The sequence below is a fragment of the Anas platyrhynchos genome, chromosome 25, assembly GCF_047663525.1.
Source record: "Anas platyrhynchos isolate ZD024472 breed Pekin duck chromosome 25, IASCAAS_PekinDuck_T2T, whole genome shotgun sequence".
Taxonomy (NCBI): Eukaryota; Metazoa; Chordata; class Aves; order Anseriformes; family Anatidae; genus Anas; species Anas platyrhynchos.
In genome coordinates, this window is record NC_092611.1 from 2,981,011 (window position 1) to 2,995,427 (window position 14,417).

General features: G+C 51.7%; 1 protein-coding gene across 5 annotated transcripts; it reads right to left on the minus strand.

Moving 5' to 3' along the window:
• Positions 1-75: 75 nt before the first annotated feature.
• On the minus strand, positions 76-12,815 carry FAM118B (family with sequence similarity 118 member B). Of its 5 annotated transcripts, none has more exons than XM_072027738.1 (9): positions 12,718-12,815; positions 12,086-12,133; positions 7,319-7,396; positions 4,883-5,135; positions 3,997-4,224; positions 2,463-2,591; positions 1,600-1,885; positions 924-983; positions 76-612 (listed from the first exon to the last, which is right to left on the minus strand). In XM_072027738.1, the coding sequence occupies exons 3-9, from the start codon at positions 7,387-7,389 to the stop codon at positions 599-601; spliced, it is 1,041 nt and encodes a 346-aa protein (XP_071883839.1). In that variant the 5' UTR covers positions 7,390-7,396; positions 12,086-12,133; positions 12,718-12,815; the 3' UTR covers positions 76-598. The 5 variants fall into 5 exon arrangements, with proteins under 5 accessions (XP_071883839.1, XP_071883837.1, XP_038023473.2 ...); XM_072027736.1 differs by lacking the exon at positions 12,718-12,815 and adding an exon at positions 10,327-10,389 and having other exon boundaries at positions 12,086-12,419; XM_038167545.2 differs by lacking the exon at positions 12,718-12,815 and having other exon boundaries at positions 12,086-12,417.
• Positions 12,816-14,417: the final 1,602 nt, after the last annotated feature.

Sequence of the window (14,417 nt, forward strand, 5' to 3'; positions counted from 1 at the left end):
AGCCTGCAGGAGTCCAAGTCCTGGGCAGGCTGTGTGAAAGGTCTGAGCACAAACAAAACACCAGCCCGCAGGGGGTAGCTGAACAGGTCTTTAATACAAGCTTCAACATACAAAATACTGTACAGTATAAAGAAAGGACTAGAAAACTAGAGCTTCAAGTAAAAAAAAAAAAAGCTCAAGTTTCATTTTAAAGTGAAAGTACAGAATACAAAAGCACTAAGTATGAAATTACAGGAGGCTGCAGTTGAGGTGGGGAGAAAACAGTCCCCAGGCAAACGCACCCTTGATTAAAAAAACACAATTACTACATTAAATCAGGCAACGGTGTGAGGGAACTGCCCAGCCCTCTGTCTTGTGCCTGATGTGTGGGTAGTTAGGGGCTGGTGGCTGGAAGATGTCGCGCTGTACGGAAAGGTGGAGCCCCTCCCTTGATGGACAGTAGCGTGTGGCCTGTGATGGAAGCAAGCTGAAGTGACGCTCTGGGCCTCGGCTATATAACCCCATGGGACTCGACAATAAACGCCATTTGCCATCCACCACATTGGTGTCTGTGAGCTGGGGAGGTTCTGCAGCACTGCTCCTGGGGCAAGGCCAATGCTCAAGTGCTGCATCCTGTGCAGAAACAAAAGGCTCTGTGAAACCTGTGTGAGGCACACTGGCCTCCCCTGGCACCTAGGGAGGCTCCAGCTGGGCAGAGTGGTGAGAAAGGGAGAGGGAAATGCTGTAGGGCAGGCGGGACCTCTCTGAAAGCTGTGCACTGGGACTGGCTCTGGGGGCGCCATGCAGGACGAGCTACCTGTGGCTGCTGCGCTGGGAGGGCAGGCAGCAGTGCCCAGCTCTGTACCCCAACACGCAGCTCCCGTGCAGGAGCTCGCCCTGCTGCAGACAGGGCTGCTCGCTCTGAGCCTGGGGAAAAATCTTACCTTTTATCTCATCATGGGCAGCGGCGGAGCCATTCAGCTGCTGTCCCTCCTTAAGCACACCTAAAATGGAGCAGAGTGTAAGTACCAGGTGGAGGGGTGACAGCATCAGGTGTTGAGCCCGTATTTCTCTGGGAAGGCAGAGGTGCTGAGAGCACTTCAGAAGTGATCGGTGCTAGGGATCTGAATGCAGCACTGAGTAGTTTTGCGTGACAGGCTCTCCTGGCTGGGTTTTACTTTCAGAACACACACCAGCAAGGCCCTGGCTAGCAAACTTCCTTTTTTTTTTTTCTGATTTTTATGATTAGTGAGATCTCATATGTTAAAGCATTAACTTGGTCTGCACAGCATGCAAGTCACCGAGACCACGCTGTAAGACTGGAACGTTCTTTCCTTTCACTAGAAAGGGAGTAAACATGAGCTACACCTCAAAAATTAAGTCTGGATGTGTTGGAAGCAGTAGAGGTGGTTTCACTGTATGAACGTAACAGTGATTGTGTGAAAGTAAGCCCCAAATCCAACTACAGTTGCAGACAATTTGGAAAAAAAAAATATCTTAATGAGTAATACAGCACAGAGAAAAGGGGTTACACTGCCTGCACTCCAGACAGCACAATGACAGTCAAGAACTGTGCTGCTGTGACAGGATGTCACCCAGCACTGTCTGCAGCCCCTGTACCTGTCCGACCCCGCATGGCGATCTCAGTCGTCAGCCTCTCGAAGTATTCTGGCAAGTCTGCGTATTCATCTCCGTAGGAAATCACTTTAATCCCTTTGTCCAGCATGTTCTCACGGAGCTTCTTGAACTCATCCACGTCTCCTCGCCGCACGAGCATAAAGTGCTCCAGGTCTGACTTGTGCTTCACAGCTTCTAAAAACAGGGCTTGAAACGTGGTGTCATCAACAGTCCAACCACAGCCCAAGAACAGGAATGACTTATTTTCATACAGCTTCTGAATCTCTTGCTTTAAACAAAAAAAAAAAAAAAAAAAAGAGAGCGATGTTCTTAGTAAACGCAAGTTGTATCTTCACAAGGTAAAACATAGAGTACTTGGCTTCTAATTTATGAGACTCTTCAGGAGTGTCACCATTCCCTCAGCCCACATGGAAATATGGCGAGGTGTTTTTGCAGATTAACTGGCTAGAGCAAGTTGCTCAGGAATTTGTCTCCTTTGTTCTATTTAAGAAAATCCAGGATTCTGATTACTCTGCGTGAAGCCTGTCTCTAACCTCGTGTTTTAAGCTCAGCTGAATCTTTGCCCAGTCTATACACAGGCTTGCGAGGGGCTGGAATGGGAAATGGAAGATTTGTATATACAGAGTTCTTAAAATATGTAACCTCAAGTCAGTGAACACATGTTCTGAGGAGCTGCAACAATCACGAGGTTTAGCGAGAGGCAGGTGATTGCTCTGGCAAACAAAAGTTGGGGCAGGCTGGAAATTGTTCTTTGCTTTTTGACCCAGTGAAGCTAAAGGAACAAGCAAAACGAGCTGGTCCATCTCTGCCAGTGTGCCGCGCACAGAGCCAGCGAGGTGCCTCACCATGACCTCCGTGTTGCGCAGCACGTTCTGGTACCCAGCCGGGTGCAGCACTATGCCGCTCGGGTTTGTGTACACGCCGTGGATATGCAGGACGCTGAGCTTCCTCTTCTCTTGTGCCCACTCCAGCACCTGCACAAAATGAACCGTGCCAGAAACGTTAGTGAGAGCAGACAGTTCAGCCGCCAACAAGTTGCTACGGGGATATTCTTTACTAAGGTCTTCTGCGTCTCCTGTTCTATGACTTGCCTCCTACCTCTTCAAGCGTTGAATTATGTGCTGTCAAAAAGACAATTTTGGAGAAGCTTCTCAACGAGGCAGCTTCTTTTTCATGTTACATCTTATCTCCTCAAGGGGTCCCGAGTACAATAGCCTCTACATCACAGCCTGCAGCGGCAGCCTGTTGCACTTGTTTGATTTAACACTTCAGCTGAATGGCTGATGCCACAGGAAGAGACCTAATCAATACACTGGACTCAACAGAAAAACGGGAAAAACTCTGAACATTATGTCAGCATGTTTCACGAGACCACAGCATTCATTTCTTGGCCCCTCTAGGCTCTGGGAAGATCTGAGAAAGCTCAGCAGCTGACCTTCATTCCAGAAAGCCACTTCCTAGGCTCTCAGTTTACTCCTACAGACTGCCGTTCATTTAAGCTTGCAATAATTAGAATGCTTATTTGTATCGCTGGAAGTACTTCCAGCCATGTAGATTAAGAGGTCACAGAGGAAACGTGAAGCACAGAAATGAGTCAGAATGGAAAGAGACGAAGTACTTCACAGCACCCACACGGTGCATGTGCAACAAACAAAGACACCGTGCTCTCCACGAAGAAAGCCCGCGGTGTGAAGATGAGGTGGGCAGGCGGGGGGGAGCGCGGGCTGTGCTGTGCCACGCTCTGATTTTCTGCCTGACTGCAGGCCTGGGGCTGCTGGTAAGGAGGGAGGTTTGTCCGAGGCGAGCAGCTACAAATGCGGCAGCACAAGCTGCAGCACAGGGAGTTGTCCCACACGGAGCCACTTGGCCATTTTGGGAAGAGCAGGGAGAGTAGGAGGGACAGGGGAGGATGAAAGCACCCAGGAGCTGTCTCACTTGCTTAGAGCCCTGAGAATGCTACCACAACAAGCACTCATCAGAAAATGACCAAAATAGACAGGCCGGCTTTGTTTCTCGCTCAGGGTTCCTGGGTCAGTCAGAACTGTCAGTCCGAGCCTTATGTGGAAGCAAGGCTTGCGATACTTCAGCAAGGCCAAGCCACAAGTTTCAAGGACAGAGATCAAAGAAGGGCTCAAAGGCTCCTCCTGAGCAATGGATGTCAGCCAATAAGCGCAGCACTTCAGAAACAAGCCAGCATCTTCATGCCTCTGCTCGCTGCCCCCAGCTGTCAGAGTCTCTATATGGAGTTCGTCTAACATCATGTAAATTCCCACGAACAGCACAATCCCCTTACACGGGCATAACAGCACGCCCCGCAGCTGTGCTGTCCTGTGCTGTCCCAGCTCAGTCCTGACATCAGAAAGAATCATCATCTTTTACCTTCTTTTCATCCGTCAGGTCAAGAGACTCCAGATGCTTCCCCTGGTGCACCGCATACAGTTCCAGCAGGTTATCAAAGTTTGTGGTTAACACGAGTGCCCCATTTTCCATTAAGTGAAGCACAGACTGAAGCAGCTGTTTGCCAGAATCTTCCATTTTGGATTCCAGGTCATCAAACACCTCGTATAAACAGTCTTTGAAAAATGTTGAGCGAACATTGCTTGTGCGCTGAGAAGCAGAGAGAGATTAAGATCAGAGCCTGGTTTCTTTTAGTGTTTCATGCCAAATGAATACACAAAAACTCCCCACGTTTCTTGAAGAACTCTGCAAAGCTAGAGGGCCTTGCAAGGCAAACACAGGGCACTTCTATCAGATTTTTTTCTTCAGGTTGAAAAGCAAGACCATGGGAATGTTTGAAAAGAGACATTCATCAGGGCACTGCTCCATCCAGACTCATCAACACAGCTCAGCTGTGGAGGTCAGAAATACAGGAGCGTCACTCTCCACAGCTGAACAGTGGGATTTCCTCTTGCCCTCTGGAGGCTCCCTGGCATGCTCATCATCAAATATCCAGAAGCTGGTAAGCACAGAGCCGGACAACGAGACTTAAGCAGGCACAGGAGGGCACATGGCTATTTAAGGGGACACACAGATGCCTCTGTGCTCCTGTTTGCTCCTGACAGTGCATCGGCCATGCAAATGCAGATCTGGCTCAGAGTCATCAGGCCCAAAACACCGTCCCAGGAACCCAGTGCAGTAACTGCCCTTGCTCAGTTCCTTGCACATACGGTACTTGCCAGAGGACTGATGGATTTCCAAAAGCCAATTCCTATGACAGGCGTAGGAAAATGAGACATTTATGTACCCTGCTCTAAAGCACACTCACCGGAGACAGCTTTTGGATGAGGTCATGGGCAACGTGAACCAAGTTCTTGTCCTCATGGAGACACTTCTGAAACCTTTTGCTCTCTTCATCTTCCAGAAGATCAAAGTCAATAGCAGCATCCAGGAGGGCCTGGATTAACCCCTTCCAAGACTTCAGTGCTGGGACTTGGGGAGCGACCGCTGCGCTAATTCCTGTCCCAATCACCAGAACAAGCTCCCGAGGCTTCTTGGTTTTTAGGCTTGGCAGCAGCTTCCTGCAAGAGGGGAAAGCAGCACAGCTGGCAGCATCATACAAAAAAGGATGTCCTGGGTCACAGCACATGCAGACCAAGAACAAGACTGCCTAAATTTTGCATCAACATATCCACTAGGGTTCTCCAATAAACAGAAGAGAGGCAACTCGGTGTCCCCTAAAGGCAGAGCCCAGCTCCACAGGTCGGTATCAGATGCTCACGGACGGCTACGCAGTGTGGAAGTGCGACCTTACAGGGAAGGCCAAGGCTGCACAGCTGAGTTACTTGAATTTTGCAGGACAGGAGGGCCACAAGTCTTGTGAATGACAGTAACTGGAAGCTAACAGAAAAGATGGAGACACTGGAAAAGATGCAGTGAGCAACAGAGAAAGTTACTCGTCGATGTAGGGGCACTTTTAACACACGGGGCAGTTTAAGGCCTCGTCCTGCATCAGGAAAGCACACATCAGAGCCCTGTGAGAGGAGTGAACACAGCCGTGACTGTGCCTGGACCAAACAGGTGTCCGACACCACAAAGCTTGCTCTGCCTTTAAGTGACAGGGGCCAAGGGGGGGCTGAAGACAGCAGCCCTCTTTAGAGCAGCACAAAAAAGAAGGAAGTGGGGGCTTCCTCCCAGTGCTCTGCCCTGGAAAGGCCCTTCCCACACCCCAACCCTCTTTGCTGAGAAGGCTGCTAAGCCTGGGTGTCGCAGTGCCAGAAATCCCTTGCCTGTTATGTTTTCAATGTCAGCAGGACACTCAAGGCCAATCTTTTACAAGGCCACATCATAACAAGAGTCTAATCAAAGAGCTGTCTGGCTATATGCTCCTTATCTGCTCCTCTTCCCCTCTTCCTTGTTCCTGGCTTTACACCTGCACTGTGCTTTTAAATTTGATGTTATCAAACTTTCCTGAAGTGGATATACTTCTCCCCATGCTGCTGTGCCTAAAGGCAGCCTGGCGGCAAGCTGCTTTTGTGAAGCAGCGAGGGACTGCAGCTTCCCAGAGAACCTCAGCCTTGAGCAAAGCAGCAGCCTGGGGAGGCAGCTGGCTTGGAAGGACTGCTTTTATCTGCAAACATGTGATCCTCTGCAAGAATGGGAAAGGAAACAGACACCACACAGATGGAGCTTTGCCTTTTCTCCTCTACTGCCTAAGAAAACAAATGAGTTAACCTTTTCTTCAGAAGGACTTCACTGTTAGCTGCTGCAAACCAGTTCTAGATTTAGTGGGTTTGTTTGGGGACTGCAAGTCTCACCTCCGAACAGTATTAGTGCTAATGAGCTACTATAGAAACACAACTAGAAACTTAGGTGCTGAAAGCCAAACAAATACCCAAGAAGAGACATTCTTTTCCTGCACTGACAAATAGACTCGTGATGTCCTGAGCAAGGACAAAAATCCACCCAGCCTCTCCTGCTCATTTCATTCGCTGGGTCAAACTGGAGACGAAGGCCAGAAGAGACAGAAAGCGTATTCCAGCCCTCCAGAACCAATAAATACATCAGGTGAGTGGAAGACAACTCCCTAGATGAATCAGCTTCTCCTTTGCAAGTGTCCACGCAGGTATGCAATGATGCAGGTCTTAATTCCAGAGCTAAGCCCATCACAGCAGCCACAGTAACAACCTTGGCTGGAGAGAAGTGGAGGTATGCGCAGAGTTAGTGCCATGCTGAAAATGAAGCAGACCCCACGCAGAGGACTGCAAGATGACCTACTTAACAGCACAGGCAGCCTCGAGAGGGGAATTATTTAGCCCTCACGTGCAGCAAAGTCAAAGTAATTTCAATAACTGCCAGTCCTCCTCGGAGCCACCATCCAGGCGGAGTGCAGAAGCACAACTGCCACAACAGGCCTGGTGCTAGGGGTGGGCAGCACCTGAGTGAGGGTTAACACCAAACAAAACCACAGAGACAGTGCAGTAAAAGCAAGCTTTCTCTGCAACCATGCATCCTGACTTAGGGGTTAAGAAAACCAGCAGCAAAGCAATTCTTTGGTACATGCTTGGCATTAAGGCCTTTGTTCCACACAGGACAGGAAAACACTTGTCAGAGGGCAGGGCTAGAGACAGCACACAGCTCTCGGATCAGCAACTGGAACGACTGCTAAAGCTTTGTGCCAAATGTCATTCTCTTTCAAGAATGATGCAAGATTACAGAAAAAGCTCTTATGAGAAGAAATTCACTGGAGTGTAGTTAAATTTACCTGGGCTTTTTTGCAGGTGGCATTCCATCTTCCAATAATGTGTCTTTACCCAGGCTCACCGTAGAAGCCATCCAGTTTCTATAGTAGACAAATCACCACAAGCAAAGTCACCACATGCATACAACACAACGTGGAACACAGCACAGGTTTTTGTTCGGCCAGCTTGGAACGGGCAGGTAAACACCTAGCTTTGTTATCTTTATGACACCACCTTTGGGCCAAGAATCGCACTTCCTTGGTTTTGCACTTTGCACGATGGCTCTCGTCCGCCTCCTTGGCTTCTTTTATGACCAGGTTTGGTGAGACCGCCTGCCTGATCTGTCCGCAGGGTGCCAGAGCCGTCTCACGGGCAGCGTGCCACCGCCCCTCGGAGCATGGAGGGGCGACACCTCTGGCACACTGCAGGGCCCTGCCATCACGGGTACAAAGGAGGCTGACCGTGTGCCACAGCCTTTGTTTCGCCTCGGCCATTCTCCTCTGTCTGATGGCCTGCACCCTGCAGCGGCACTGGCCCCCTTCCGAGATGCTGTGTGCTGGAGAACTCGCTGCTTCAGAACCAGCAGGAGGGAAGGAGCACAGGATTTGTGTTGGCTACAAAAGGCTACTGAGAGGACTTCATTCTCCAGCGATGAGGGAAGGATTATCCAGCCCACCGTACAGCTAGACGTGGTGGGATCTGACCTTAAAGCCGACAGAAAGGAAGTTACATCCCCAAGAACTCTTTCAATAGCCCATTACATAAAATACAAAGGGCCTGCCAGCAAATGTTCCTCTCCCACTTGCTTCTCCAAAATAAGTCTATTAAAATGGAAAGAAAACAGAGAGATCTATTCACCCTTATCTATTGTTCTTGCCAATTGCAATGACGAGTCCAACAACAATTCTGGTTTCTGTTAAGCCAACGGCAGGCTTTTGCCAAATGTAAACATACAAAAGCAACTGGCCTGCAGTGCCAGCCTTGTCCAGGTACTGCAGCCTCTCGCTGTCGTGCAGCCACAGTGAGAATCGAGCGTTTGTTCTACACATGAGGCACCTGCAGTCTCTTCACCAGCTCCAGGGGCAAAGCTGCAGCACTCAGACGTAATGCACAGGAAAACTCTACACAGGTATGAAACCTCAGCTAGGCTGTAAGCGTGAGCAGGAATCATTTAGGAGATTGTCCCACTCACCTCGATAACTCATCTTTCCACACTGGATAACGAGAACGGGACACGCCGACGCTCACAGGAGCGGTGCTGGCAGCGTGCTCGCTGGCCTCCCGTTTCTCACCCCTTCTGAAAACCTGCACCGCACGGGAATGCCTGGCAGAGGGGAGCTGGAGAGCCAGGCGTGCCACTCTGCCTCTGAAACTGCACACGCTGCCGGCCACCTCAATAATCACTTGTATTTTACTTTAAAGCTCAGATTTAAGATCAAACTTTTAAAAAGCACTTAGCAAGTGAGGAGTCAGGCTCCAGCCAGCTGGGCTTACACACCCTACTCTTGCGAGCTCCTCCACCACACACCCTTTTGAACATTGTACCCTGCGTTAAACCTGTGGCAGAGCCTGACTGCACTTTTACGCTGTTCCAGAACTCCGATCAGAGGCTGTCTCCTCCTGTTCACCCCATGTGCCCCCCAGACACTACCTCGTGCAGCCATCAGGCCCTGCAGGGAACTATTTCGGGGTGCAGCTGCCAGGAAAGCCCACGCTCTGAGCGGTGCTGCCTGGTGGGCAGGAGGAAGGAAGCGGGGACCACGCACACTGGCACTGCTCAGTCAGATGGTCAGACAGGCAGTGACATCAAGCTCACCCCGAGCGGAGGCAGCCAGGGCAGGACACAAAACATTTAAGGGAAAAAGCCCCATCAGGAGGGAAAGGTCTCTGTTTTGCTTAGGAGATTCTTCCGGAAGGACAGATTGCTCCACAAAGCCAGACCGGTTTTAATTAACGGTGTAAAGAAAGAGCAAACATTTCAGATGAGCTAGGGGCTAAAGCACAGACCTGGCATTAGCTTGAATGTTTAAGGAAGTTTGTACAAAGCAGCACACAGAGCTCCCAGCGCTGCCTGGGTTTGCCCTCACTTCTCTCCTAGGCAGGATACGTAACAGCCAAGGGTAAAATCCTCCCCAAAATACCAGTTCCTCAACTGCTTTGGTTTACAGATGTAATTTACCTTTATATTGGCCTTACACTGCAAATTATCTGTTCTCAGAGACTCCAAAACCAAGCCTATCTATAAATCCCTACCCGGGCTGCCCCATGTTTTGCTTACTCACAAACTGGCTAACCCCTTGCCCCAACACCGCTTTCGTTTTGCTCCTCTTACACATATGCAGTATTTGGAACAGCACAAGGCAGCTTAATTTTTAAGTGTTTTAAGCTTAATTTTTAAGCATTAAGGGCATTTTAAAAGTCATTTTGAACTTAGGAAAAAACATCCCTTAGAGTTACCAAGAATTAGCTTCCTAATATGAACTTCAATTTTCGTCTCGACTTACTGCAAATAACCAAAAAGAAAAACAAACAAACAAAAAAAACCCTGCAAATAATGTCTGGGCTTCTCCTATCTCCAAAGAAGTGCAGTTTGTTCAGAGCTTTAACAACAGTAAAGCTCTTCCTAGCTACAGATTATTTCTCTCAAGATCAAGTCTTGGAAATTCAGCCAGGAAATATAAATCTCTGGATTTGCAGCCTGGGAAAAGGTCTGCTCTCCAGGGGGACAGATCACGCAAGCACAAACACGTTCTGGCCAAAGTAACTAAAATTAAATAGCATTATCTTAGAGCACGGCACCACTGCTGTGTGGAAAATCCTGCACAGAGCACTTGGCAGTGACCGACTGTGCCGTGAGCGTCCCACGAAGAAGACAGAGACAGGATCTTGCAAGACATGAAGCACTCCTCCAGCTTCCTCCTTGAAATGTGCAGAGCTCTCCAGGTACTTAGACTACAGTAAGCTGGAGAGAGCACGAACACCGCCCTCGGCTCTCCCTCCCCCTCCACACCTAGGAAATTTGTTAATTTACCTTAAAGCCTCGGAGGTACAGCTAGCTCCTGCTGACTGTAAGAATGAGTCTGCTGATTCATCGCTAAAAGCAAAATAGCGGAACAGAAGGCAAGGAAAAACAGTTAAGGGAAAAAGAGAGACGGTATGTCACTTCCTACTTTTAATTTGGAAACAAAGGACCATAATGAACACTGAATTGATGCTCTATGCTCCCAAAACAGATTTTCCCAAGGAACTGTTATCTTCAAATGATACGCAAGTTGCCAGCACTGAACAAACTTTCTTCCACAGAAGAAGCTTTAACGACAACAATTCCATGCTTAATACAAAGACACATCCAAGGAGGCAGCTGTGAAACACATGAAACACAAAGACCTAGCTAAGCTAAAACCAAACGCCTAAGCAGAGGATATGCCAAATGAATGCTGACATTCACAGGGCATGTATTCACAAAAAGCCTGCGATAACTCTATCAAACAAGTAGATCGGGAGAGACTACGTTGCTCGATGTCACTGCTCAGTGTCCGGCCCCTGGGCACAGAGCCACCCTGGAAGATTTATGAGGCACTTTCTCTCCGCACGCATCACCTACAGGATGGGCTGTGGATGCCCTCTGTTTGGCTGCACGCTCAGCAGCCAGTACACAAGTCAGGCTACACTTGCACACTAGAGCACCTGAATATTTAAAGTTTAAGGAAATACAAAAATAAAAAATTGTGCTTCCAACTCGGTGAGGAGCTGTTCCGTGACAGACTCACGCTGGGTGGCATCCCCTCCGGGTGCTGCTGTACACAGCTTACAAGATACAAACACACAGAGCCCTGCTGACTGCTGATTAACGGTATTTTAACACCATGAGGTATAACCAATCACTTCCTATCAATTTCTAGAGATTGAAAGGGTGAGTTTGTGGCAGCGAAGGTGCAGGGTAAAGCAGGATCCCTCCAATGTTTTTGGCTGAGCTCAGCCACCAGCAGCACAAGCAGAAGCATGGAGCACATCTGGCTCCTTCGATGGGCATGCCCCACATGCCTGCCAGCCCTGCATCTGTCATGGGCTCAAAACTCCAGCACTGCAACATCCACGTATTAATCCAGTGGAAACGCTCAAAGTACAGAGCTCATTAGATAGCGAAGCAAGTACAAATTCTCTGCTCATCTATTATTTTTAGCTCCTTTGAGAGCCACCAGCGGGGGCCCAATTCAGAACTGATTTTTAAATTAAGCTGCTTTAAGATGTTGGGAATAAGGCAAATATTAATAGTTTAAAACTTGCCAAATTTCAGGTAGGAGAACCCAGAAGGAAGTCAACAAGCTGTCCTTGGCTGATTCCTGAGCACTGCCCTTCCACACAAGAGCTGCAGCTGCAGCAGGCTCACGAAACCCTTCCTTTCCTTCTGACACCCATGGCAGGGTCAGACTGCAGGTTTAAGGGGGACCTGCCAAGCAAACAGAACAAACCCTGCTCTGCTTGCACCGATGCACGAACGCAGCCCTCTACCTCCACTGACACCACGTCAAAGCGTGGTATCAGAGGCTGATCCCATAGGCTGCTGGGCTCCAGACAAAGGTGTTCAGACACAGGCTCCCCATCTTGTGGCTGTGCCCAAGGCCAGGCTGGATGGGGCTGGGGGCACCCTGGGCTGAGAGGAGGTGTCCCTGTTGCTGCCTGTGGGACGGGGTGGGACTGGGTGGGCTTTGAGCTCCCTCCTAACCGGGCAGGACCCACCTCGGGGCTGGGGCTCACCCTGCCGCAGAGCCCCCCGGCAGCCGCCTCACCTTCCCTCCTGCGTCGCCCCCTCCTCGCCGCCAGCCGCCTCTGCTACACCTGCGGGGAAAGGAAAGGGAGAAGTTCTTTTCAGCAGGTGGCCACCCTGCAGCGTTTTCAGGGGGAAACACTGGAAGAAAAACAAATAAAAAAACAAAACACGCTGGGGGGGGGGAGGCTCCCAGAGCAGGGCGGCTGAGGTGCGGCACCAGGATCCCCCTGGCCCCTCAGGTCTCCTCATGTTCCCTCAGTTTCCCCCCCAGCCCCCTCAGATCCCCTCAGATCTCCCTCCCAGCCCCTCAGGACCCCCTGAGGTCGCCTCAGATCCTCTCAGATCCCCCCCCAGCCCCTCAGGTTGCCCCCCCCGGCCCCTTAGGATCCTTCTGGTCCCCTCAGATCCACCCCCCCCATCCCCTCAGGACCCCCCCATCCCCTCAGATCCCTTCAGATCTCCCTCCCAGCCCCTCAGGACCCCCTCTGGTCCCCTCAGGACCCCCCCATCCCCTCAGGACCCCCTCGGTCCCCTCAGGACCCCCTGAGGTCGCCTCAGATCTTCTCAGATCCACCCCCCCATCCCCTCAGGACCCCCCCATCCCCTCAGATCCCCTCCCGTCCCCCCCCCGCCATGGCGGCCCCGGGCTTCCCTCAGCGCCCCCTCCCCATCCTCGCGCGCGCCCCCTGCCCCATCAAGAGACGCCCGGCCCGGCCCGGCCGCCGCCAAGCCCCGCGCAGGCGCCCCGAGGCCCCGCCCCCGGCGGGCTGTGGGTGGGAGAACGGAAAGCGATTGGCCCGCCCCCTTCGCCAGCCGCCACGCCATTGGCTCGTTGGGAAAGAGGGCGGGGCTTTGCTCCTGGAGGGAGGGGGGGAAGGGGGCGCGTGCGTGAGAATTAGCTTTGTTCTCACGAGACTTCGAGAAGCTATAAAAGGCGCGTGCGCATGCGCACGGCATTTGGGCTCTGGGCACGGTGGGGGGAGGTTCGCTCCTGTGCCTGCCCGCATGAGGGAGCTGGGACCGGGTGGGGCGGGGGGAAAAATCTGCGGGGAGGCCCCCGGGGCTCTCCCTGGAGGCCGTGCCGGGGGAGGGAGCTGAAAGGGGCCGGTCTGCAGGCTGGCACCTGCCGGTTCCTGGGGACCTCGCTCGGCCCCAGGGCAGCCCCGCGGGTGCCGGTGCTCGGGGCGTGCCGGTGCTCGGGGCGTGCCGGTGGGGCCGGCTCACGGCAGCCCGTGACTCACCGTGCCCCGGGGCAGGGCCTCCCCTCCCCGCGATGGGGTGGCAGCTGCCGTGAAACCACCGCTCCCGTGAAACCACCGCTCCCAAGTCACGTTCGATTGAACGCGTTTTTAGTATCGTTATTTTTAACGTTTTGCTGAAAAGCGCTGTTTGGAATACTGGAAAATATTTTTCAAGATACTTCTGAGCTGAATAGCCTCTGACTTGGGTTATTCCATTAATAAAGGAATGGAAAATTCTCATTTTGAACTCGTGGTGGTGGTGGTTGTTGTTGGTCATTTTTTGAGGAAGAAAAAAAAAAAAAGATAGTGATGGATAAAGTGCTGTTTTACAACCTCTTTTCCTCTTTGAGGAATCCCAGCAGGCACCGACTCGATGTCAGAAGCCTGATGAGCGTTCAGCAGGAGCAGGGCTGAGCGCAGCGCTGTTACCCCAAGCCGCGGTGTGAGGGGCAGGGGGGTGCCCACGCGGCCTCCTGGGGCTGGTGGATGTGTGGTGGGGAAGCCCTTGGGGACAGGGAGATATTTCCTACTGCTCGGGGCTGCCCCCTCACCCGGTGGGCGTTGTGCCTGCTGATTGCACGCTCTTGCAGAAAGAGTAACTGGGAGGGTATGGGGGGGCAACGGGGGCTGGCCCTGACCACCCCCCTGCTCACCCACTCCTGGGTTGCTTTGCAAGTAGAAAGGCAAAAAATCCCCCAAGCACGGCTCCTCACCCCCCCCTTCCAGGCTCCACCAGAAGATCCCTGCTGACAGGTGCCTGAATTTGAGGTAGGGGCTGAGTGGTTGCTGCTGAGGGGGTGCAGCAGCCCCAGGGGATGGGGTGTGCTCAGTGTCCCTCATCCTGCTCCAGGAGGAACGGCATCAGAGCTGCTGAGCTCCTGCAGGGCTGTTGTGGTGATGCTGAGGGTGAAACCAGCACACGCTCACCCCAGAGGTGCTGGTGGCAGCGTGTGGGGTCCAGGGTGAAGATGGGGGTTTCCCCCCCCCCCCCAACAATTCATGTTCCTTGAGGCAAACGATTACAAAACCTGATGTCAGGCAAGGAAAAATATGCCTGAGCTCACGTCTGTCTGGCCACGCCATTTTTTGGCACTTGGAGCCAGGGACAGG

What these genes read in the sequence shown, in the direction of transcription:
- FAM118B (XM_072027736.1), bottom strand. Translation starts at nt 12,315, where the DNA reads ATGAGGAGACCTGAGGGGCCAGGGGGATCCTGGTGCCGCACCTCAGCC. An exon ending in TGTACCTCCGAGGCTTTAAG is followed by an intron (nt 7,397 to 10,326) that starts GTAAATTAACAA and finishes TGTCTACTATAG; the next exon opens with AAACTGGATGGCTTCTACGG. An exon ending in CGCCATGCGGGGTCGGACAG is followed by an intron (nt 984 to 1,599) that starts GTACAGGGGCTG and finishes GCTCCATTTTAG; the next exon opens with GTGTGCTTAAGGAGGGACAG.